We start from the raw sequence: 24,620 nt of genomic DNA on the forward strand, positions 1-24,620 counted from the left end.
AGAAGTAGCCAATAGTCATCCTCAATGGGTAGAGTCATTCCTGGGCCCAAAGGTATTTCGCCAAGAAGAGCGTGGCCTACAGTTCAGTGGCTGGACGCCTGAGGGAGCTGTTTACAAACTGAGCAGCTCCTGCCAGGTCCCATTTATTAAAAGGAATTTGACCCTCCAGGTATGTGAAGTTGTATGAGATACAAGCTGGGCCTGGGGTGCATGGAGAGAGTGGGGTATTTGCTAGCCGTGGCTGCAGAATTCCCAAGGCTCTCCTGGCACCAGGCCTGCTTGGTGTGGCTCTGTTTATTTGTGCAGGGATCAGCAGCGATTAAAGGGCTTCTTTTTAATTTGATTAGGTCAGATTAACAGAGAATCTGAGCTGATGATGAGGGGCGGGGGGGGGGGGCCGCGGGGCAGGGAGGGCCAGGCTAGGCTGACCAACCTTCCCCAAGTCACCCATGAGCTTGCAGCTCTCAAAAAACAAAAAGAGCAAAGGGAGCGCAGCCAATCAGGGAACACACTCCACCCAAAGCAACTCCTGAGGTTGCAGTTCTAAAAAATGACTGGGGTCTACCTTTCCTTTGTCCCTTGTCTAGCTCAAAGCCCTAAATGGCCTCAGTCCAGTATATCTGAAGAAGCGTCTCCACCCCCATCGTTCTACCCGGACACTGAGGTCCAGCACCGAGGGCCTTCTGGCTGTTCCCTCACTGCGAGAAGCCAAGTTACAGGGAACCAGGCGGAGGGCCTTCTCGGTAGTGGCACCCGCCCTGTGGAACGCCCTCCCACCAGATGTCAAAGAGAACAACAACTACCAGACTTTTAGAAGACATCTGAGGGCAACCCTGTTTAGGGAAGCTTTTAATGTTTGATGTATTACAGTATTTTAATATTTTTTGGGAAGCCGCCCAGAGTGGCTGGGGAAGCCCAGGCTGATGGGCGGGGTATAAATAATAAATTATTGTTGTTGTTATTATTATTATTGTCATTGGCTCTGGCATCACCTGCTGTTGGCTCCCTGCCTTTTGCCCTACCAGTTCAGATGGGCAATAGCTGCCACTGTTCTCCTGCTCTTGCATGCATTTGCGTGGACTCAGATCACAGAACTGTAGTTGGAAAGGACCACGAGGATCTTCTAGGACAACCCCGCATCTTCTAGTACAATGCCGCAATCTTTCGCCCAGCCTGGGTCTCAAACCCACGACCCTGAGATTAAGAGTCTCGTGGCTCTACCGACTGAGCTATCCCAGGGACTTGTAACGGAGCACAACGCCCCTCCTTTTCTGAGTGGGAGCCAACAATGCTTTTTCCATCTGCACAAGCTCACACAGACACAGAGAGAGGCCTGGAGTTGGTGGTAGTCCCAGCCAAACACTGGGAGGCCACCACTGGTTGGAGGGAAGGATTAATGGGTGCGCTTCTGGGATTGATTAAAGAAGGTTTAGATGGGATTACGGGATCATGGCAGATCAGGGACAGATTGGCAATCAGGGAAGGAAGGGCGGGGGGGGGGGGAGAGACTTTGTCTCCTGCTTCCGTGTGCAGAAAGATCAGGCGAAGCATCTCTTGAAAGAGGAGAGAATGCTTGCCCATGAGGGGCTGGAAGAGGGTGGGTGTTTGTTTGTTTATTTATGGGTGTATGTTTGCCAGGTTGGCCTCGAAGAGGATTTCCGTACGACTTTATCCTAACAGACCATTTTGCATAATACACAGCACATTTTCCTCCAACATTTATATTTTTTTGCTTAACAGGAGTGCAAAAGGCAGAGTGCAAAATTCAGAGGGGTGCAAATCTGAGCACAAAACTCCGAGCGCAAAGTTCAGAGGGGTGCAAATTTCGAAAGATGGCTGCTGTGTGTTCCGCTTTGTGCATTGTTTCAGAAAGTGTGCGTTTAGTAGATTTGCCTTCAAATGTGAACTGAATCGGGCTTCTCCCTACCCCAACACCTGCTTCTCCTCAGCTTCCATATGGAGAAGCAAAAGGCACGATCCGAGTTCCCATTTCAGGCAGGCAAAAGCACTCGGGGTGTAATGTAAGGCCAGTGAGGGGTGTGACCTGTGGACGCTTACAAGGGCCAGGTAGAGAGGGCTGGAGGGCCGCATGCCCTCTGCCACCCAGGCCTGAGGTTCTGCGACCACTAAGTGGCTTAAATACTAAGACACCTGCAGCGCTTGCAGCCAAGTATTTCTTAGAGGTGCCTCATCCGCCGAGGTCTCTACATCTTAGGAACAGTCGACAACAGACTGAAGGACAATAGCATTTCCCCAAATAGATCTTTAACTGAAGATGAAGCACCCACTTGGCTTTTAGAGGAGCAGAGGGTTGGTGCACAGTCAGCCGAAACAGCAGGCAGAGAACAGACATCGCTCATATATAGGAAAGCAAGAGGCAGCTGGTATGACCTGCAAGTAACCCTTGCCAGAAGCACAGGGACTTTATAGGCATGTCCCCGTTTTTCAGCTGTGAAATGGCGTAGGGCATTGGATTTTTTTGGGGGGTGTATGCCTCTTGTTGTGCTTACGGAACTTGCTGCACCCTCATGATGTTGGTATAACCTGCTCCAGGCCGCCAGCCCGTAACCACGATGACCAAGTCCTCGGACCGCAGGAAGCCTCGCACCCGGCCTGGGAAGGGAGAGCGGAAAACGGGATCAGGAAAAGGAAGAAGGGGGTAAGGAGAGACAGAAGTCCTGTTGCGAAACTGTGGGGAAGGCAAGGCAGTCATCCCCTTCCAGATCATGTGAGCGCTGGATGTTCCTGTGAGACAGAGCTGGGATGTGTGTTTGTTGTTTTTCGACCCAAAGGTTCCACACTCTAGGGGAGAGGGTGATCTAACAGGGTTGCTGTCTTGGGCTGGCTGGATGCAGAGGAGCTGAGGAACCCCCCCCCCCCAAGGGAACCCCCAGGGGAAGAAGGTTCAGAGCCAGAGGAGTGTTGCTGGGATGGCGATGACTGGCCAGAGGGAGCAGGCTGGGAGGAGGAAGTGTCCGAAGATGAAGAGGGAACGGGGTTTAGTGAGCAGGAAGATGCAGTGGCAGAGAGCGGTTCAGACTCAGAGGTAGAAGCAGAGGCTGGAGAGGAGGGGGTGGCCAGGCTGCTGAAGAAGCCAGGGAGTCTCCCCCTCCTGCTGTGTGACCAGCTCCCTTTCTGCCTGGTCTCCCAGAACCAGAAGAAGCATGAAGAGGGTGAAGCAAAGAGAGACAAGACAGTGGAGTTTTAGGCTGCTGGGGAAGGAACCAGGAGAGGGGAAGTCTTAGGGAGCAGTGGGCAGACGGTGACCTTTGGTCCTCTCAACTGCCTCATTGGGGCAAGATCTACTGGGGTGGGTTGCTGTGACCACTAGGCCTGTACTTTTTCTTTGAATAAAGAGTTAACTTCACTGACGTCAGGTGTTTTGTTACTGAGCTAATCCTGACTCTGGCTCCTGACGGTCTCATTGCATACTGGAGAAGAATGGAATGGAAAGTGAGTGGGTGGGTTTGCCCATAGCACGATTCCACAGCACTGTGTGATTGTGTGTGCATGCCACCCTCTCTCTCTGCCACTGTCCAAAGGCCCCCTGACACAGTGGTGTAGCGTGGGTTGTCAGCACCCGGGGCAAGGCAAGTAATTTGCGCCCCCTAACCCGTGGATTTGCGCCCCCTAACCTGTGGATTTGCCCTAACCCCAGATGTTGCGCCCGGTGCGGCCAGCCCCCCCTGCACCCCCCCACGCTACGCCACTGCCCTGACATTAGACTGGGGGCTGTATTCAGGCCACAGATTTGCCACCACTTCCTGAAGGAGCTGTCCTCTCAAACACACCCTTCTTGTATAAGCAAGGAGTGAGTTAGGGCCGCTGCCTTTCGCTGAGGCCCTCGAAGGGGCATGCATGAGAAGTTACCATTAAACAGGCACCACATTTCCTGGCGAGAAGTTGCAGCGTCAAGAGGGGCTTGCACCATTTGGATATCTGCCTGCAACAGAGCAGGTAAAAGGCCCAGGAGCCCAGCCAGGGAGAAGAAAAGATGGCAGATCCTTGGGCAGGATGGAGTGCTGCAGACTCACCGATCTCGATGCCAAATTGCACTCGGCGATCAACATCATCTGCCCATACCTCCTGGGTGGCCCCACGCCACAGGACTGGGAAGATACCACGGCTGAGGTGGGCCTGACGGGCGACCTGCTCATCGCGGGTCACGGCGATGATGAGGGCCCGGGGACGGTAGCGGGACAGCAGCTGAGCAGACCTGAGTTGAGGAAGGGAGCAGGCAGAAGGGTGAGGCAGCAAAGCTGGGAGTATTCACGGTGCAGACTCCTTATATCTGTCATTACCAACATTCAGGGTTCCTGAGTGGTCTTCACAGTTATGCTTCTACGACCAGCTACCTTTTTCAGCCTGAGGGCCACATTGCCTTCTGGATGACTTTTCAAGGGCAACTTATCATCCGTCCCTACCTGAAGGTCCAGCGCCAAGGGCCTTCTGGAGGTTCCCTCACGGCGAGAAGTGAGGTTACAGGGAACCAGGCAGAGGGCCTTCTGGGTAGTGGAACGTCCTCCCGTCAAATGTCAAGGAGATAAACAACTACGCGACTTCGAGAAGACATCTGAAGGCAGCCCTTCTTCAGGAAGCTTTTAATGTCTGATGTTTTATTACGTTTTTATATTTTTCCAGAAGCTACCCATAGCGGCTGGGGCAACCAGGCCCAGACAGAGAGGGGGCCATATGGGCCACTTGGCCCAGGCCTCCGATTCCAAAGGGGGCCTCGATTAGCATATTCACAATTGCAGGGGATGCACTGGGGTGAACACGGAGGCGCAAAGGCAGCGGCGGCAGTGGGTGGATTCCCTGGGGCCATGGCTGGCAGCACAAGAGAAAAGCTTCCCCAGCGTCCATGGCGGGGCGGGGCCTGCGATTGGCTCCACAGAGGAGCGCGGTATGGGGGGGGCACATTATCTACCTGGCCCGGGCCTCTGCCTAGCTCTGCAAGGCCCTGGGGGCAACCCAGTCAAGATGGGCGGCATATAAATAATAAAATTATTATATTATTTGGCCAGGGCAGAGGCAAAAGTGGGTGGAACAACAGGGTGGTTTTAACTATCAGTCCCTCTTCACTGCAAACTCTGGAAATTGCAGCTCTGTGAAGGGACTAGGGGATCTCCTAACACCACTCAGCCCTCTTCAGGTACAGCCCCCAGAATCCTCTGGGGGAAGCCATGACTGTTTAAATTTATGGTGTGAATGTGCCATAAGTCTATACAGAGTAGACCCATTTACATGAGTGGATCTATTTTAGCCATGTCTATTAACTTCAGTAGGTCTACTCAAAGAAGGAACACCAGGGCTGGATCTACACGGGCCTGTTTAACGTTATTAGAACGATATTAGATATATCGTTCTGAAACGTCACTGGGCAGACTTGTAAAATAAAGCGTTTCTTACCTACGTCAAAACACACTTTACTTAGTGCTAGTTGTGGGTGCTCTGCAACGGCCTTGGGTGTCGCATTTTAATAACATAATTATGAATGTTAAAAGCAGAACGTCATGTGGCCACATGGTTATCAAAGCCATTCCTTAACCCTTCCTTAACGTTAAACACCATGAGTGTAGATCTGACCCAGGTCCCCATCTCTGCATTAAGGCGATGGGATTCAGGTTGTACAACTGGCCGCTTAACAAACAGGTTGGGGTCCCAGCCACTTTGAGCATCCCACCCTTGACCTCACCTGCCGGATGTCGTGAGGACGATAATGGCAGCTGCGCAGCACTTGAAGGAAGCCTCCACAGCGCCAATGGCTGTCACCTCCGTGGGGTCCTGGCTCAGCGGAGTCAGGCGGCGCAGCTCTTGAAAGAGCTGGTGGTGATACATGGCGGCCTCAGCCTCTCGAGCAATCTGTGCAGGAGGGACATTGACATTAATGCTGGCCCAATACTGTCTGCTCTGGCAGGCAGCATCTCAAGAGGAAGATATTCCCCATCGCTCGCTGCTGGGGATGGAAGGATTTGTCCATTTCAACACTCTTCATTTCGGTTTTCCCCCCAATCATACATTTTGCAGCAATTTGCAATTTGTTTATTTTTCACACCCCACATGAAAATTCATCAGCAGACACATTTTGTTGTGCAGTTTTGACTAATGCACACCTTTTGGCAAGCCATTTCCCCATACCTAATGCATTCTTGTATGTTATTTTCCTGAGTTTCTCCCCTCTGGTGCACACCTCCCACTAAATCATGCATTTTTGTAAACACTGCCTGGGGGAGAGAACCGCATCAAGAAATTCAGAGAAATGTGAATTTTCAAGGATGGCTGTGTATCTGGTTTGCATGTTGTTTCAAAAAGTACAGGTTTAAATGCACACTGTACCAAACTGCTCCCATGTCCCTATTCACTACCTTTGAAAACTGGAGATGCCAGAAGTTGGTCCTGTGACTTTTGGCAGACCATATACAGAGCAGGTGATCTACCCTTTGAGCTATTACCCCATAGTGAAGAAGAAGAAGAGTTTGGATTTGATATCCTGCTTTATCACTACTCGAAGGAGTCTCAAAGCGGCTAACATTCTCCTTTCCCTTCCTCCCCCACAACAAACACCCTGTGAGGTGAGTGGGGCTGAGAGACTTCAGAGAAGTGTGACTGGCCCAAGGTCACCCAGCAGCTGCATGTGGAGGAGCAGAGACGCAAACCCGGTTCCCCAGATTACGAGACTACTGCTCTTAACCACTACACCACGCTGGCACCAACATCAGGTGTCACATAACTTCCTTGCAAGGTTTATGAAAACAAAGAAGGATGAACACTCAATGGACAGGTTGCTTTGAGCTGCCTTAAAGGTAAAGGTAAAGGGACCCCTGACCATTAGGTCCAGTCGTGACCGACTCTGGGGTTGCAGCGCTCATCTCGCTTTACTGGCCGAGGGAGCCGGCGTACAGCTTCCAGGTCATGTGGCCAGCATGACTAAGCCCCTTCTGGCGAACCAGAGCAGCACACGGAAACGCTGTTTACCTTCCCGCCAGAGCGGTTCCTATTTATCTACTTGCACTTTGATATGCTTTTGAACTGTTAGGTTGGCAGGAGCAGGGACCGAGCAACGGGAGCTCACCCCGTCGCGGGGATTCGAACCACCGACCTTCTGATCAGCAAATCCTAGGCTCTGTGGTTTAACCCACAGCGCCACCCGCGTCCCTCCTTGAGCTGCCTTAGGCACATATTATTATTATTATTATTATTATTATTATTATTATTATTATGCAGATATAACAAAGAAAAAATGAGCAACATCTGCTTATCTTAACATTCTGAATCATACACCAATCCACACATGCACACAACTACATACAGGCAACGGCCAATTGATGTGCATCCGATTGATATCCAAACATGCACACACACATCACGGAGATCTGGAAGTGGCCGGAAAAGAGGGTGGAACAGGATGGAATGGATTTATGCATGCTCCACCATCATGCGTGATGACCCAGAACACAACCCCCATACATATGCAGTCCATCAGTCCGCACAGATATCCAAATAAGATTGATGATTATAAGACGTAAGTTCAAACGTGGAAGGGGCAGCAGTTGATTCAGACTACAGAGTAATGGGTGGGGGCCGTTTATCCTTCCAAGTTCAAGTGTAGGGGAATCACAGAGCAGGGCCTGGCTGGCTGGCTGGAACCCTGAACAGGAGCACACTCCACACTGCAATATTTTGTTGCAGATCTTGCTTACCACAACCGCTAATTCTTAGTAGATTCTGGTGTTGTTTATTGTCCTGTCATGCTCCCAGCCAGCCAGCCACCCATATATATATATATGGGGAGAGGTAATTGAAAGGAAGAACCGGATACATACCGCATGCTGCATCCGCACAGCTTCCACAGGATACGCCCCCTTGGCGGTTTCCCCAGACAGCATGATGCAGTCAGCTCCATCCAAAACGGCATTGGCCACATCGCTGGTCTCTGCCCTCGTGGGGCGGGGCTTCTTGATCATGCTCTCCAACATCTGCCAGGGAGAGAGGAAGGAGACTGTAAGTGTGTCCCTTTTCACAGGTCCTTTCACTATAAGTGTTTGTTCTAATATAGCTAATTTTATTTCTATTTTGATTTTTGAAAAAGTTGTGCCAACTTTGCATTTATCAGTATTTTTTTAATGAATAAGAACATAAGAAGAACCTGGCTGCAGGATTAGGCCAATATTTCATTGTTCAGCATCCTCTCTTTTTTTGTAAAGTGGTTGGATGAGGCTGATGACCCATTGTGAGATAACCAAGCCTCATCTAACCAGCATGCTTAAGTCTAATTGATGCATGTAGGGGTTAAGACCATAGAGTAAGCTGTCCCGGCACACTTAGCAAACTTTGGGAGGAACTAGATAACCAAGCTTTTGTTCCCCTCCAGTCTACCCGAGAAGCTCAGCGCGTCAAGAGGTCTGAGCTGGTTGCTCCAAGCTCAGACCACATGGCTCTCACAAGCCATTCTCAATTTCCTATACCAATAATTTTGGAACTTTAACCGTGTTGTAACAGCTACGTTTTAGTGCCTGTGCAACCTATTCTGAAGCACATGAATCTGACCTTTAAGTTTGTAAGTAAACCATTTTTAAAACTTTCCAAGCGTGGGGAATTTGGAAATCACAAGTGCATATTTTAGAGGTCCAACAGCCTATAATTTCACACCCAGGAATTCTCATTTCTCCCTATTTTTCCCTTGCAACCAATACTAGTCCAGCATCCTGTTCTCACAAAAGCCAACAAGATGTCTTTGGGAATCCTTTTCCGCCACTTGTGATTCCCAGCATGCTGCCTCCAACATTGGAGGTGAGGTGTAAGGACCAAAGATGGTGCTGGATCAAGCCAATGGCCCATCTAGTCCTCATCCCTTTTTTTAAAGAATATTGAGAGCCAGAGTGAGAAGTGGTCCACTTTAAATCGCTCTTTTCTAATGGATAGAAAGGGTGGTACCTGACTGAACTCCCTGTGGGTACTGCCTTGTGAGGCAGTTGATTTGGACATGGAGACCCCATGTTCAGAGGCAGTCTACCCCCAGTTCCCCTGCTCTCAGCAGCTCACCTGAGTGGCGCAGATCACAGGCTTCCCTGCACGGTTACATCGCCCAATCATCATCTTTTGAGCCAGGAAAACCTTCTCGCTGGGAATCTCAATGCCCAGGTCTCCACGCGCCACCATGATGCCATCGCTGGCTTCCAGGATCTCGTCAAACCTGCCAGGAAGCAGGAGAGGTTGCAATGAGGCCAAATAGAAGCGATAGCAGGGGTTATACAAGGAGGGCCATCCTGCATGGAGAAATCTAGCTTCTCTCATAGTTGCACCATCAAGTAGGTCCTGAATATTCAGATTCAGACCACTGGGGGATGTTTTATGTCAGGGTGTTTTTATGCCAGGCCCCAGATCCCCCCATCCCCATTTAAACAAATTGCTTGCAGGTGCTGCACGCCCAAGTGCCCAAGGTTTTCTACAAAGTCTAGGGGGACATGAGGACTAGGAACGTGCTCCCTTTATGTAAAATTAAAGCTGCTAATTCACAGGATGGCAGATGCGATACCAGATAGCAACCTTTGTGTTGGTTTGATAGATTTATGGATCTGTAAAGGTAAAGGTAAAGGGACCCCTGACCATTAGGTCCAGTCACGGATGACTCTGGGGTTGCAGCGCTCATCTCGCGAGGGAGCCGGCGTACAGCTTCCGGGTCATGTGGCCAGCATGACTAAGCCGCTTCTGGTGAACCAGAGCAGCGCACGGAAACGGCGTTTACCTTCCCACCGGAGTGGTACCTATTTATCTACTTGCACTTTGACGTGCTTTCGAACTGCTAGGTTGGCAGGAGCAGGGACCGAGCAATGGGAACTCACCCCGTTGCGGGGATTTGAACCGCCGACCTTCTGATTGGCAAGTCCTAGGCTCTGTGGTTTAACCCACAGCGCCACCCACGTCCCATGGATCTGTAGAGAGGAATATAAATCTACATTGTTATGCTTAAACCCTGAGAATAAGGAATACTTCACCTCTTAACAAAAATGTCCCATGTGCTATGTATTTTTAAAGTGATGATTGATCCAAGAAAGCAGGTTAATCACCTCTTCTCCCGACGCACCACAGACGGCTTTATCCTGCTAGCCTAAAATTGGCTTGGAGGCTGAAAATTGGCTTGGAGGCAGAAATCTAACCCATGAGACTGTCTATGGCAGGGGTGTGGAGTCCCTTTTTGCCCAAGGGCCACATTCCCTTCCTGGTGTTCTTCTTAGGGCCACATTCCAGTGGTGGGCGGGGCCAGAAGCAAAAGTGGGCGGAGCAACAAATGTTTAATCCCACATCCTTTTCTACTTTCTATCCAGGCAAGCCAGAAACAGTATCAGAGTCCAAGGGCAATTTTCAGCCAGGCAAAATCACCCAAGGAGGGAACATAGCAGAGCAAGTGAGGGGATGTGGCCTGAGGAGAGTCTTAAGGACCAGATACAGAGGCCTGGAGGGCTGCACCTCCAGTCTACGGGGCCAGGAAAACGTAGAAGCTGGAAATTACTTTTTGACTCCCTCATGGTTTTCGATCTTGCTGATGATCTTGATGTTGCGGCCCTGCTCTCCCAGAACCTTCCGGATGGCAGCCACGTCGCTGGCCTTGCGGATGAAGGAGGCGAAAACGATGTCGACGCCCTGCTGCAAGCCAAACTGCAGGTCCTGGATGTCCCGCTGGGAGACCGCCGGCAGGTCCACCTCGGTCCCCGGCAGATTCACCCCCTTGTGGCTGCACAGCACCCCACCATTCTCCACCTCTGTGATGCAGCCGTTGGGGCCTGTGAGACGGGGTCAGACAAAGCATGGGGAGGAGAAGGCTCATACCAGGACTGAATAAATCACTCATTCTCTGTATCATGACCCATAACCAGTAGTCCAAAAGAAACTCGGTACGAAGACCTACATTGGCTCCCAGTACGTTTCCAAGCACAATTCAAAGTGTTGGTGCTGACATTTAAAGCCCTAAACGGCCTCAGCCCAGTATACCTGAAGGAGCGTCTCCACCCCCATCGTCCAGCCTGGACACTGAGGTCCAGCGCCAAGGGCCTTCTGGCAGTTCCCTCGCTGCGAGAAGCCAAGTTACAGGGAACCAGGCAGAGGGCCTTCTCGGTAGTGGCGCCCGCCCTGTGGAATACCCTCCCATCAGATATCAAGGAAATAAACAACTATCTGACTTTTAGAAGACATCTGAAGGCATCCCTGTTTAGGGAAGTTTTTAATGTTTGATGCTTTATTGTGTTTTTAATATCCTGTTGGAAGTGGCCCACAGCGGCTGGGGAGGCCTGGCCAGATGGATGGGGTATAAGTAATAAATTACTACTACTACTACTACTACTACTACTACTACTACTACTACTACTATTTAAAACAATGCTGAACAGAGAACCATAACACACTCCCTGCTTCTGTTGGCCCCAAAAACGGAAGTTTTGCCAATTTATTGAAATTCCCCCTGGATGCTGTTTGAATTCCAGACGTTACGGGGAAACTCCAAAAGTATGGCAACCCTAACTTGATGCAACCACCTCAATTGCTGTTTCTGGGAACAAGGATCTGTTGCCCAGTAGCCACTATATCGGAGGTGTCCAAACTTTTTTCATAGAGGGCCAGATTTGATGAAGTGAAGGGCCGTGAGGGCCAACCAAAGGACCAATCAAAGTTGTTGAGGTTTGAAGTTGAGCTTTTTTTTAGGGTTGAAGTTGTTGAGGGTTTTTTTACCCCAGCAAATAAACTGCCACAGGGGCCGGATTAAACCGACCAGCAGGCCAGATTAGGCCCCTGAAACGGACAGTGGACATGCCCCCAGGCCTTATCAGGGAGGGTGCTGTCCAGGGTGCTGAATTAGCAGGAGTGGCCAGCGGAGACAGGTGCTACTGCACACCTGGCCTCCTGGGAAGGAGAGAGGTGAGAAGGGAAGCAACTGCAGAGGAAACCCAATGTTCCCAACAGTGCAACCACATAGAGACAAGCTCTCTGCCGCCTCGCCCTTCCCCCTGCTGGTAAGCAGCCGTGATGCTGCTGCTCGGAGGCCAGGTACCTATCCCCACCTAACCCACTTGTCAGGGAGTGGCTGGATAATAATATAATAATAACCATTTATTATTTATACTCCACACATCTGGCTGAGTTTCCCCAGCCACTCTGGGCGGCTCCCAATCGAGTGTTAAAAACAATACAGCATTAAATATTAAAAACTTGCCTTCAGATGTCTTCTAAAAGTCTGGTAGTTGTTTGTTCTCTTTGACATCTGCTGGGAGGGCATTCCACAGGGCAGGCGCCACTACCAAGAAGGCCCTCTGCCTGGTTCCATGTAACCTCACTTCTTGCAATGAGGGAACAACCAGAAGGCCCTCGGAGCTGGATCTCAGTGTCCGGGCTGAATGATGGGGGTGGAGACGTTCCTTCAGGTATACAGGATGAGGAGGAGTGGTGGAAGCTGCCTGACGAAAAGCCCCCCCCCCCCCCGGAGAAGCTCGGAGGGAAATGATTTGGATCTTGGTCATGGGAAAGCTGCCACACCCCAGAGCAGTGGAAGAGCTAGGAAGTACTGGAGGCTGGGAGTTTGGAGGAGGATGAAGAGGAGGAAACAGGGAGGTTCCCCAGCAGGGCAGAGATGGGAATCAGACTCGGCCGCTCCACCACAGAGCCACCCGGATAGCTTCTCTGCTGACAACCAGCAAGCCCCCACTCCCAGAACAAGGCGTCTATTGCACTTTACGGAGCAGAGAGCCAGGCAGAAACAGAGATGGTCCCACAGGGAGATAAGGCTGGCCTCGACCAGAGCCAGGGCTTTTTCGGCTGTGGCCCCGATCTGGTGGAACGCTCTGTCACAAGAGACTAGGGCCCTGAGGGACTTGACATCTTTCTGCAGGGCCTGCAAGACAGAGCTGTTCCACTAGGCCTTTGGCCAAGGCACAGTCCGACCCCCTCCTTCGGTAATCCTCACAGAACTCTAGCCCAATGGTTGTCATGAATTTGATTTTGAATTGATTTTAGAATGGATTGATTTTAGAATGCTGTGTTCCTTTTATTGTTGTTAGCCGCTCTGAGCCTGGCTTCAGCTGGGGAGGGCGGGATATAAATAAAAAAATATTATTATTATTATTAAGAAGAAGAAGAGTTTGGATTTGATATCCCGCCTTTCACTCCCTTTAAGGAGTCTCAAAGCGGCTAACATTCTCCTTTCCCTTCCTCCCCCATAACAAACACTCTGGGAGGTGAGTGAGGCTGAGAGACTTCAGAGAAGTGTGACTGGCCCAAGGTCACCCAGCAGCTGCATGTGGAGGAGCGGAGACACGAACCCGGTTCACCAGATTACGAGTCCACTGCTCTTAACCACTACACCACGCTGGCTCTCAGTAATTATTATTATTATTATTATTATTATTATTATTATTATTATTACTCAGGCTTGCTGTAAACAGAGGAAGGGGCCTGACACAGAGGGATAAGGAGTGGAGGGGGGAGTTAGAAAGCCAGTCCACTCAACTGCTTCATCTACACAGAAGCAACCCTTAGGAGTCTCTGCGTGTTCTCTGTTCTGCTTGCCTCATAAAGAAACTAACTGTAAGTTAGCCAGTGTTTACTATCTTTCTCTGATCTGCGAATGCCCTGTTCTCCTTGGCGGCTTCCTGGGCAGTAGGTGCCAGGCTGAGGCATAAGAAAGATGGAGACCAAAGATATGTAACCACTTGAAAGAAACAATTAGGCCTAGGATTAAAATGGAATTACATTTATAAATAAGAAAATGTACGATAAGGAAAGCTATGCAATATGATTAGGACTGTGATATGGTCTTTTGAAACACTGATATTGGAAACTGCTACATATAATTACTAAGAAATTCGGATGGAAGAGATTCGAGGAAGTCAAATACTATGTCTATGAAGATGGATGGCACTTAATTTTAATTAATTAAGTGGTAATATGTTGCATGTATCTTTTTTCTCTTTTTCTCCTATTTTTTGTTTGTCTTTATTATTGTTAATCTTTTCTTTTTTATTATGTTTATTTACTGAAAATAATAAATATTATTTGAGAAAGAAAGAAAGATGGAGACCACCCACCTCAGCAGCGAGAGGCGAAAGGGTGGGCTTCCAACCCGCGGAAAGGGAAGAAGGGTACGTACGGATTTCCTTGACCAGCAAGGAGATGAGGCCATCGTCAATGAAGATCCGTCCTCCGACTTTGATGACTTTGGGCAAGTTGACATAATCCAGCCAGACGGTGTTCTGGTCGCAGCACTCCCGGAAGGCTGGGTCTGTGGTAACCACCACCCGCGATCCTTTCACCAGTTCCACTTCTTTGTCCACGCCCTGCAGAAGGAGGCCACACCCACATGAGCAGTTATTTCTTAAGAACAAAGGGAACACCTTTGACTTTTAAAGCGGCCTAGGACCCACGTACCTACGGGACCGCCTCTCCTGGTATGCCCCGCTGAGGACCTTAAGGTCCACAAATGACAACACTTTGGAGGTCCCAAGTCGCAAGGTGGTTAGATTGGTCTCAACTAGGGCCAGGGCCTTTTCAGTACTGACCCCGACTTGGTGGAATGCTCTGTCACAAGAGACTAGGGCCCTGTGGGACTTGACATCTTTCCACAGGGCCTGCAAGGCAAAGCTGTTCCGCCTGGCCTTTGGTTTGGACTCTGTCTGACCCTTATGTACCCTTATGGTTTTGATCTTTGGGCTACTATTAAAATGAGGTTGCATTTTAAATTATATTTTAACCTGTATTTTAAATTGGTTTTATTATTATTATTTTATTGTAATTTTACTGGTGTTAGCTGCCCTGAGCCCGGCTCCAGCCAGGGAGGGCAGGGTATAAATAAAAATTTACTACTACTACTACTACTACTACTACTACTACTACTACTATTAAACTATTGATTAGGGCTGCAATTTTTTATTTCAGAACCAGCTGATTCTGCTCTGCTGTTACGGTGATTCAGGCAGGGAATGCTTCCAGCCCTGTCTGGAGTCATTGGGGATTGAACCTGGGACTTTCTGTATGCAGAGCAGATTGGCAGGGACTGGCTGGATGAGTAGTGGTGCTGCCTCCCAAGAGCCCCCCAGGGAGGACACAAAAGAAGAAGATTTAGACACCGGCTGTCATGAATGAGCCAGCTCCCAGGGAAAGTTTGCAACCAGCTCCTAGTGAAGGGAATAGCCAGGAAGAGAGAGGGTTAATTGCAAGACAGGAATGTCAACGGATAGCAGAGTGGTGGAGAGTCAGCTGGCAGCTTGCCAGCACACCAGCGAAGGACAAAATCCAGGTGCTAGATATGAAAGTAGCTCAGAGAGCAGGAAGGACCACGGAAGTACTGTTTCAGAGAATGAGGAAGGGGTGGGAGCTGACCCCCTTAGTCCAAGGTCTAGGCCATGGGTAGGCAGACTAAGGCCCAGGGGCCAGATCCGGCCCAATCACCTTCTAAATCCGGCCCTCGGACGGTCCGGAAATCAGCTTGTTTTTACATGAGTAGAATGTGTCCTTTTATTTAAAATGCATCTCTGGGTTATTTGCGAGCCATAGGAATTCGTTCATTTCCCCCCCAAAAAATATAGTCTGGCCCCCCACAAGGTCTGGGGAACAGTGGACTGGCCCCCTGCTGAAAATGTTGGCTGACCCCTGGTCTAGGTGTGTGTGGGGGGGTCTTCAAGACAGAATACGTCACAAGAGGAAGTTCGGTCTCTCCAGAAACACCCTCCTTAGAAGGGACATCTTTGATTTATAGGTGGACGGCTGTGATGGCCGCTCCAGTGAACTCTGTTTTTGCAATAAATCTTCTTCTTAATTAAGTAAGCCCGTTTGTTATCAAGACTCCCTGACACTGGGTCATGGTGGTGGGACACTGGGGAACAGTCTGGGGAAGGAACAAGCTGGGAGGTGCTAGAAGGAGCAGGTTTTGAGAGATGAATGGGGGTCAGGAGGAGGAGGCCCTTCCGGGGCAGAGCTGGAGGCTGAGAGTCTCAGTGTGAGCGCAGACTCAGAGAGAGAGGAGGCAGGCAGTCCCAGTCCTGCTGGCTCACCTCCCTCTCTGACACCCCACCTGAGGAGAGTCCTGCATGTTGCTGAGCAACAGGCCAGACAGGAATACTACTACTACTACTACTACTACTACTACTAATAATAATAATAATAATAATTTATTTATACCCTGCCCATCTGGCTGGGCTTCCCCAGCCACACTGGGCGGCTTCCAACAAAATATTAAAATACAGTAATGCATCAAACATTAAAAGCTTCCCTAAACAGGGCTGCCTTCAGATGTCTTCTAAAAGACTGGTAGTTGTTGTTCTCTTTGACATCTGGTGGGAGGGCGTTCCACAGGGCGGGTGCCACTACCAAGAAGGCCCTCTGCCTGGTTCCCTGTAACAGCCTAGTCTGTTATAACCAAGACAACCAACTGGCAAACATGTATTTCATGGGGCAAGTACCCAAATATGGAACCACTCATTCCCAATCTTACCCCTTTGACCACACCGGTGCGGATCTCTGGGCCTTTGGTATCCAGGGCAATGGCCACCGGTCGGTAGAAGAGCGGGTTGGAGGCAAAACTCTCCGTTGCTTTCCGGATATTCACAATGGATCCTGCATGGTACTGAAAGAGAACACAGTGGTGGTGGTGGGGGAGTCAGTGGATCCTTTCCTCATTCACTGAAAAAGGGGGAATCTGACTTCAGAGTCGTGGCACCCAACCCCTGAGCACAGAGCCCAAGGTGTAGAGATGGATCTGAGTCAGGGCTCAGAGCTGGAGAGGAGGGGGGCCAAGACACACAGATGGGCAGCCCTCTCCCCCAGTTTCCCAGAACCAGAAGAGGCATGAAAAGGGTGGAGGGCAGTTTGGCTTTGCACAGACACAGTCTCCAATTGCTTGGGGAAAACTCTGGAGAGGAGGGGGCTTAGGCAGCTGTGGGGAGGTGGGGACTCTCAGTCTCAGCAACTGCTGTGGGAATGTTCAGGGATGCAGGAGAGGATATATTGTCTGATTATATCCTTATCCAACTTGTGTTAACAAGTTCCACAATTTCAGCAGAGTAACATTCCCTTCTTTTAAATTTGCAGTGGATGTGTTTTGCTCAGGCTCGCTAAAGCCTCTATAATAACTGTTCTGGTATTTTTCCCTTATTCCCTCATAAAAGATAAGACACAACACAGTCTTCTATAAAAGTATAAAAAGAGTTTACTCACATTCAGTTCACAATCAGATCCCAGAAGGCAGACTTAGCTTAATGAAGTAACATACACTTGTAATCTATCTCAAAAGAAGACAGTCCCTTTGTCCTCTCTTGGCTGGAAGCCAAGAGGGCATCTTTGGCTTAGTGGATGTTGTTTCTTCGATGCATGTGGTGAAAGAGAGAGAGATGGCTGCCCTGCCCTGTGCTTTTGTCGTTACCTGCACAGGTGAGGCCACACCCACCTCTAGTCACATGCAGAGGAAGTCTGTCCCAGCCCAGGAGGAAACAGGAAGTTTTCCTGCTGGCTGGACAAACATTCCTCCCCATGTGCAAACATGTTCACTCTAGGAATGTTGTACTTGATTGCTCTTGTGTTTCACATCCTACAACTGCTTCATGGGGGCAAGACCTGCCAGGGACAAGTTGCTGCGCTCATTAGGCCTGACACTCCAGTGCAGATCCTGTTTTTGCTAATAAAGAGTTAACTCCAACTAGCTCAGTGTGATTTGCTGCTGGCTGGCTCCTGTCAAGGAGGGAGTCTGGAGGCCGAGGCCTAAAACGCCTCAGTCCATGCCCTAGATTTGTTGGCACAAGTGGCTCAACTCGGAGCTGTCCATTGGTTCAGAAACCTTCAGCTTTCCCCATGGGATCCAGCATCGGACCAGGACATGACACCCCACCCTCTTGGGGAAGGAAATGGCTTAATACTCAATACCTCGTGCGAGCCGTGCGAAAAGTTCAGCCGTGCAATGTTCATTCCAGCCTTGATCATCTCACGGAGCATTTCCACCGAGCGGGAAGCAGGGCCTGAAAGAGGAGACAGGGAGCATTGGGTCACTGGGACAAAGAACCATATTGACACATCCTCCCTCAGCTCTTGCACCCAATGTCACCAAGCCAGTAGCTAAAGTAAAGGTAACGGGACCCCTGACCATTAGGTCCAGTCATGACCGACTCTGGGGTTGAGGCACTCATCTCGCTTTATTGGCCGAGGGAGCCGGCGTACAGCTTCCGGGTCATGTGGCCAGCATGACTAAGCCACTTCTGGCGAACCAGAGCAGCGCACGAAAACGCCGTTTACCTTCCCGCTGGAGCAGTACCTATTTATTTACTTGCACTGGTGTGCTTTCAAACTGCTAGGTGGGCAGGAGCTGGGACCGCACAACGGGAGCTCACCGCATCGTGGGGATTCGAACCGCCGACCTTCTGATCAGCAAGCCCTAGGCTCTGTGGTTTAACCCACAGCGCCACCCGCGTCCCTAGCCAGTGGCTACGTCCTGTCAAATGACCTAACTCAGTCTTTAACAGGAATCGTTCATTTTCCCCAAACGCCCCAGGGAAAGTGAGGGTGCTAAGTGTGCACATAAGTACATAGGGACCACCTTTCTGGCTGAATATCCTGTTTCCATGAACCCTGTTTCCCTTTCTCCAATAATTCTCATTCTCTGATTCGCTGCCTCTGGCTATGGACTTTCCATTTTGCTGTGCTGGTTAGCATTCCTCTTCTGCCTCCTCTTCTATCATCAATTGGTCCGATTTTTCTCTTACAGCACCGCCACAGTTTGTGGCAGTAAATTCCAGGAGTTAGGGGTGTGTTGAGTGCGGAGGTATTTATTTTTGATGGCAAGGAATCTTGCCCCCCTCCCCTTAAATGAAAAACGTAAGAGCATAACATAAGAAAATAAGAGCCTGTTGGAAGAGGCCAGAGAGACATCTTGTCCAGCATCCTGTTCTCACAGAGGCCAACCAGATGCTTGTGGGAAACCTGGAAGCAGGATTCGAACACAAGACCACTCTCCCCTCCTGCAGTGTCCAGCAAGTAGTATTCAGAAGCATTAGAAGGCAGAGCATAGGCATCATGGCTAGCAGCCATTGCTACCTATCATCTATCTAACTATCTATCATCTATCTATCTATCTATCATCTATCTATCTATCTATCTATCTATCTATCTATCTATCATCTATCTATCTATCTATCTATCTATCTATCTATCTATCTATCTATCATCTATTTATCTATCATCTATCTATCTATCATCTATCTAATCTATCTAATCTATCTAATCTATCTATATCTATCTGTCTGTCTGTCTATATCTATCTATCTATCATCTATCTATCTATCTATCTATCTATCTATCTATCTATCATCTACCTACCTATCATCTATCTATCTGTCTGCCTATCTATCATCTATCTCTCTCTATCTCTATCTCTATCTCTATCTCTATCTCTATCTCTATCTCTATCTCTATCTCTATCTCTATCATCTATATCTATATCTGTCTGTCTGTCTGTCATCTATCTATCCATCTATCTCTCTATTCTGCATCAAAATAACACACATTTCCCAGCAAGAAACAATCAGTTCTAAACCTGGATAAATTCAAGACACACACTTATTTCTCATCCCTCCAGCATAATTTATCCTACCGTTTCCTATTTCGCAAAAGTGTTTCTAAATTTGTTAATCCCTGGGAGGGATGATTCCTTATGCAGCAGACCAAACCTGACACTAAATACAGTGGGACTTCCGTTTTCGATCGCCTCAGAAGTCAAACATTTTGGCTTTCAAACGCCGAAAACCCGGAAGTAACTGCTTCAGTTTTCAAACGATTTTTTGAAGCCGAACCTGCCACACGGCTTCTGTTTGGAGTGTCCCTATTGTATTGAGGCTTCCGTACTGAGTTTTCGGTTTCCGAACGTTTCGGAAGTCGAACGGTCTTCCAGAACAGATTAGGTTTGAAAACCGAGGTTCCACTGTACTACAGAAATTTTATTGAGCTTGTGAGATTTCAACAGGCCTGGTGCATGTGCACCCAGTCCTATATTCACAATTCGCTAGAATTCACTAGATTCCCTGCAGCGCATCTGCAGGGCAGGCGAGAGAAGCACGTCAGCTATGGAGCGATATCATACCAATGGTGCAGACGATTCCTGTGCTGCGGGCGGCGATGGGCTCCGAGTCAATGTCCAGCAGGCAGAGGTGTTCCAGGAAGGTATCTGCCATGGACGCCGGCAGCTGGTGCTTCTGGAAGAAAGCAGTGCCCAGCTCCTGGGTGAGGCTGGCCATGTCGTCTGGGAGAATTGAGATTTTACCTGCGTGCAGGGGGTGGGGGAAGAAAGAAGCACTCCTGAATGCAAGCTCTGGGCAGGAAGGCAGACGGACGCGTCACGGCAGCGCTTGCAGATCACGGCACGGCCTCATGGTCAGAGCATGATGTGCTCTCCACACCCACCTCCGTTCCACCTGCTGGAGAGGCCCGGCCAGCAGCCCCTTCTACCCATCCCTTCATCCCCAGGCCTAGCCCAGACGCACCCTCCATCTTCGCACGCCTCCCTCTCAAAGCTTCCCGGCTTCGCTCCAGGCCCAGGTAGACTCTGCCCCGACCACCAGGCCTCCAGGCCTCCCCTCACCCAGGCACCCCACCCCTCTCCCTGGTTAAAGAGTTACCAGCTCGGTTCTAAGTCCACAATATCCGCTCGGTGGTTGGTGTACAAAGCCAGCAATTGCTCCCCATTATTATTGCTATTAAAGGGTGGCGCTGTGGGTTAAACCACAGAGCCTAGGACTTGCCGATCAGAAGGTCGGCGGTTCGAATCCCCGCCACGGGGTGAGCTCCCGTTGCTCGGTCCCTGCTCCTGCCCACCTAGCAGTTTGAAAGCATGTCAAAGTGCAAGTAGATAAATAGGTACCGCTCCGGTGGGAAGGTAAACAGTGTTTCTGTGTGCTGCTCTGGTTCACCAGAAGCGGCTTAGTCATGCTGGCCACATGACCCGGAAGCTGTACGCCGGCTCCCTCGGACAGTAAAGCGAGATGGGCGCCGCAACCCCAGAGTCGGTCACGACTGGACCTAATGATCAGGGGTCCCTTTACTTTTACTATTATTGCTATTATTATCAGGTTCCAGCGGATTGAGCTGAGGAGACTGATCGCGGGTCCAACAGTCAAGAAGGTGATTTCTGTGCATGCTCTAGAGGGAACTAAGGGGCAGATGGGGCCTGGCAGCCTGTGGCTCCTAGACAGTGCTATTTCTCCAGAAAAAGAGGTGTCGGAACTCACCATAAACACCTCCCTCTTTCTCTCAGCCCACCTGAGAGGTGCTGGAACTGAGTTCTGGTGAGTTCCAGCTGGGGGGGAAAGCCCTGCTCCTAGAAGCTGTCAGCATGCGACAGGAGCCACACCCCGGGAACGGCTTCGACTGGCCGGCTAAAGCAGGTGAGGGGAGCCAATGGGTCTCAAACCCTTGGTGAGTTAGGGAAGGTGGGGATCATCAACCTGGGATGGGAGCCCACCTAGGAGAAGGAAAACTCTGATCCTAAACCTCTCCTGCCTTGTGGGGTGTCTTTGGGAGATGAAAGGGCTCAGGAATAAACCCTACAGAAATCCAGAATGGAGTCCCTAAGACGGTTGGATGGCCCCCTTGTAAGCCTCCTTCCAGCAACTCCTGCAGCCAAGCTGGTGCCAAATGTGTTGCTCTGCTTTCCTTTGGACCACATCAGCGATGCTAAGAAGGTGGTTTTGTCATCTGGGCAGCCCAGGACCTCCATACACACTGCCTAGGCTTCCATCCCTGAGAGCTCTCTTCAGTGCTGCTATTGCAGAGGTTTGACTTCACCCGCAGAGGCACACTCCATTGTCTCTTGAGACACACGGATGCCAACAATAGGCTATTTTATTATTACTATCCAGTGCTTCCAGACTGCAGCTTATTTTGGGGGGCGAGGTCAATCAAATACAGTGGTACCTCGGGTTAAGGACTTAATTCATTCCGGAGGTCCGTTCTTAACCTGAAACTGTTCTTAACCTGAAGCACCACTTTAGCTAATGGGGCCTCCTGCTGCTGCCGCACCACCAGAGCCCGATTTCTGTTCTCATCCTGAAGCAAAGTTCTTAACCCGAGGTACTATTTCTGGGTTAGCGGAGTCTGTAACCTGAAGCGTCTGTAACCTGAAGCGTATGTAACCTGAGGTACCACTGTATTGGCTTAATGAAAGGGAAGGCCCATAGCTTGGTGGTAGAGCATTTGCCTGGTGTTCAGAAGGTTCCAGGTTCCATCCCCGGCCTCTCCGGGTAGGGCTGGGGGAGATTCCCTGCCTGCAACCCTGGAGAGCTGCTGCCAGTCAGTGCAGACAGCTCTGAGCTAGATGGACCTATCCTTTGACTCAGCTTCCTATGTTCCCTCATGCTTTCAACGCTGCTTAGTGCTCTTGCGCAGTAAACCCACCCTTCCCAGACTTTTTGCGAGCGGTGAAAAATAACAGCATGCACTAACACAGTCATACCACGGAAGTTGAACGTAATCCATTCTGGAAGTCCGTTCAACTTCCGAAACGTTCGGAAACCAAAGCGCGGCCTCTGATTAGCCGCGGAAGCCCCTTCGGACGTTCGGAAACCAGTTCCAGTTTTGGATTGATCGGGAGCAGGAATGTTCAACTCCCAAGGCGTTCGGGAGCCAAGGTAAGACTGTACTGACATTGCCCCAGACGGTGCAGGGAAATAAATAAATAAATATCAGATTCTTTCAGAAAGTGCTAATTATGCAGAATTGCCTTACGGTGCAAATCAAATTCCCCGCCCACAGCTAGTCCTGAAAGGCTGTGCTATTTCTCTTCATATTGCTGCATTTTTTCACCAGCAGGGAGGGAGAGAAATATCTGTGGGATTTTCCAGCTACCTTCGCCAGCCTTGGGTCTAGGGCATTGCATTTTAGACCTGTGTGCGTTGTGTAAAAGGGGAGCCGCTACAGTGGTACCTCGGGTTACAGACGCTTCAGGTTACAGACTCCGCTAACCCAGAAATAGTACCTCGGGTTAAGAACTTTGCTTCAGGATAAGAACAGAAATTGTGCTCCGGTGGTGCGGCAGCAGCGGGAGGCCCCATTAGCTAAAGTGGTAACTCAGGTTAAGAACAGTTTCAGGTTAAGAACGGACCTCCAGAACGAATTAAGTTCTTAACCTGAGGTACCACTGTATTTGCTCCCTGATGACTCAGGCACGAAATATCCCGGGCCCAGCCCTGAGCTGCTGTTGCCTAAAGGCCTAAGCTGCCTTCTACGGATACAGATTGGACCCGGAATCTTCAAATATCTTCGGCTGTCGCAGGGAAGAGGGAGCAAGCTTGTTCTCTCCTGCTCCTCCGGAAGTCAGGACTCGAACCAACGGCTTCAAGTTACAAGAAAGGAGATTCTGACTACGCAATGAGGGGAAAACCTTTCTGACAGTCAGAGCTGTTGGATCATGGGAAAGGTCTCCCTCAGGAGGTTGTGGACTGTCCTTCCTCTGAGGTTTCTAAAGCAGTGGTTAGATGGCAATCTGTCCTGGATGCTTTAGCTGAGACTCCTGCATTGCAAGTGGTTGGACTCCATGATCTCCAAGGTCCCTTCCAAATTCCATGATTCTGTACATGCTAAGCATGCGCTCCCCCGCACTGAGTTATGGTCTTTCCTGCCCTTGTGATTCTGAATTAAACAGGATCCCAGGAAGCCACATTAGACAGACTCAGTTGGTCTATCTAGCTCAGAACGAGCTACACTGATGGGCAGTGGCTGTCCAGAGTTTCAGGCAGGGAAGAAGAAGAGTTTGGATTTGATATCCCGCTTTATCACTACCCTAAGGAGTCCCAAAGCGGCTAACATTCCCCTTTCCCTTCCTCCCCCACAACAAACACTCTGTGAGGTGAGTGGGGCTGAGAGACTTCAGAGAAGTGTGACTGGCCCAAGGTCACCCAGCAGCTGCATGTGGAGGAGCGGGGAAGCGAACCCAGTTCCCCAGATTACGAGTCCACCACTCTTAACCACTACACCACACTCCCAAGCCATACCTGGCGACGATGGAGATCTTTATGCAAAGCAGATGCTTTACCCCAAAGCTTTTTCAGCAGGGGGCCGGTCCACTGTCGCTCAGACCTTGTGGGGGGCCGGACTATATTTTGGAAAAAAAATATGAACGAATTCCTATGCCCCACAAATAACCCAGAGATGCACTTGAAATAAAAGCACACATTCTACTCATGTAAGAACACGCTGATTCCCGGACCATCCGTGGGCCGGATTTAGAAGGCGATTGGGCCAGATTCGGCCCCCGGGCCTTAGCTTGCCTACCCATGCTCTAAACCACTGAGCTCCCCAAAAGTAGACTAGGCCTGGGGCAACCTCCTCTGGAGATAAGAGCATCTCCTGCACATTCTCTGCCTCCGGACAACACCCCTGCAGGCCGACTGTGAGGCCTCGCAAGGGCCGAGCACCGGAGCAGGGCGGGAGAGACGTTGTATACCCACCCTCCTTGCCGTTTCCTCCTTCAGCTTATTTTCTGGCCTCTGCTCGCAGCTGCAGGGAGAACGAGGAAGAGAGGCTGTTTGGCTTGCGACGGCTTTAGGCCAGCCCCTTCAAAGTGGGGAGGCCTTCAGCCCAGCAGCAAAACCGGCAGCCACACCCTG

The 24,620-nt window shown here is 50.1% G+C and overlaps 1 protein-coding gene across 2 annotated transcripts; it reads right to left on the minus strand.

The window, feature by feature from the left end:
* Positions 1 to 1,705: 1,705 nt before the first annotated feature.
* Positions 1,706 to 24,620, minus strand: PKLR (pyruvate kinase L/R). Of its 2 annotated transcripts, none has more exons than XM_028710170.2 (11): positions 24,462 to 24,620; positions 20,102 to 20,281; positions 17,896 to 17,987; positions 16,472 to 16,603; positions 14,132 to 14,318; positions 10,511 to 10,781; positions 9,043 to 9,193; positions 7,824 to 7,976; positions 5,696 to 5,862; positions 4,035 to 4,216; positions 1,706 to 2,613 (listed from the first exon to the last, which is right to left on the minus strand). In XM_028710170.2, the coding sequence occupies exons 2-11, from the start codon at positions 20,253 to 20,255 to the stop codon at positions 2,507 to 2,509; spliced, it is 1,596 nt and encodes a 531-aa protein (XP_028566003.2). In that variant the 5' UTR covers positions 20,256 to 20,281; positions 24,462 to 24,620; the 3' UTR covers positions 1,706 to 2,506. The 2 variants fall into 2 exon arrangements, with proteins under 2 accessions (XP_028566003.2, XP_028566002.2); XM_028710169.2 differs by lacking the exon at positions 24,462 to 24,620 and adding an exon at positions 20,502 to 20,605.

This window comes from Podarcis muralis, chromosome 16 (assembly GCF_964188315.1).
Source record: "Podarcis muralis chromosome 16, rPodMur119.hap1.1, whole genome shotgun sequence".
NCBI classification, from domain to species: Eukaryota; Metazoa; Chordata; class Lepidosauria; order Squamata; family Lacertidae; genus Podarcis; species Podarcis muralis.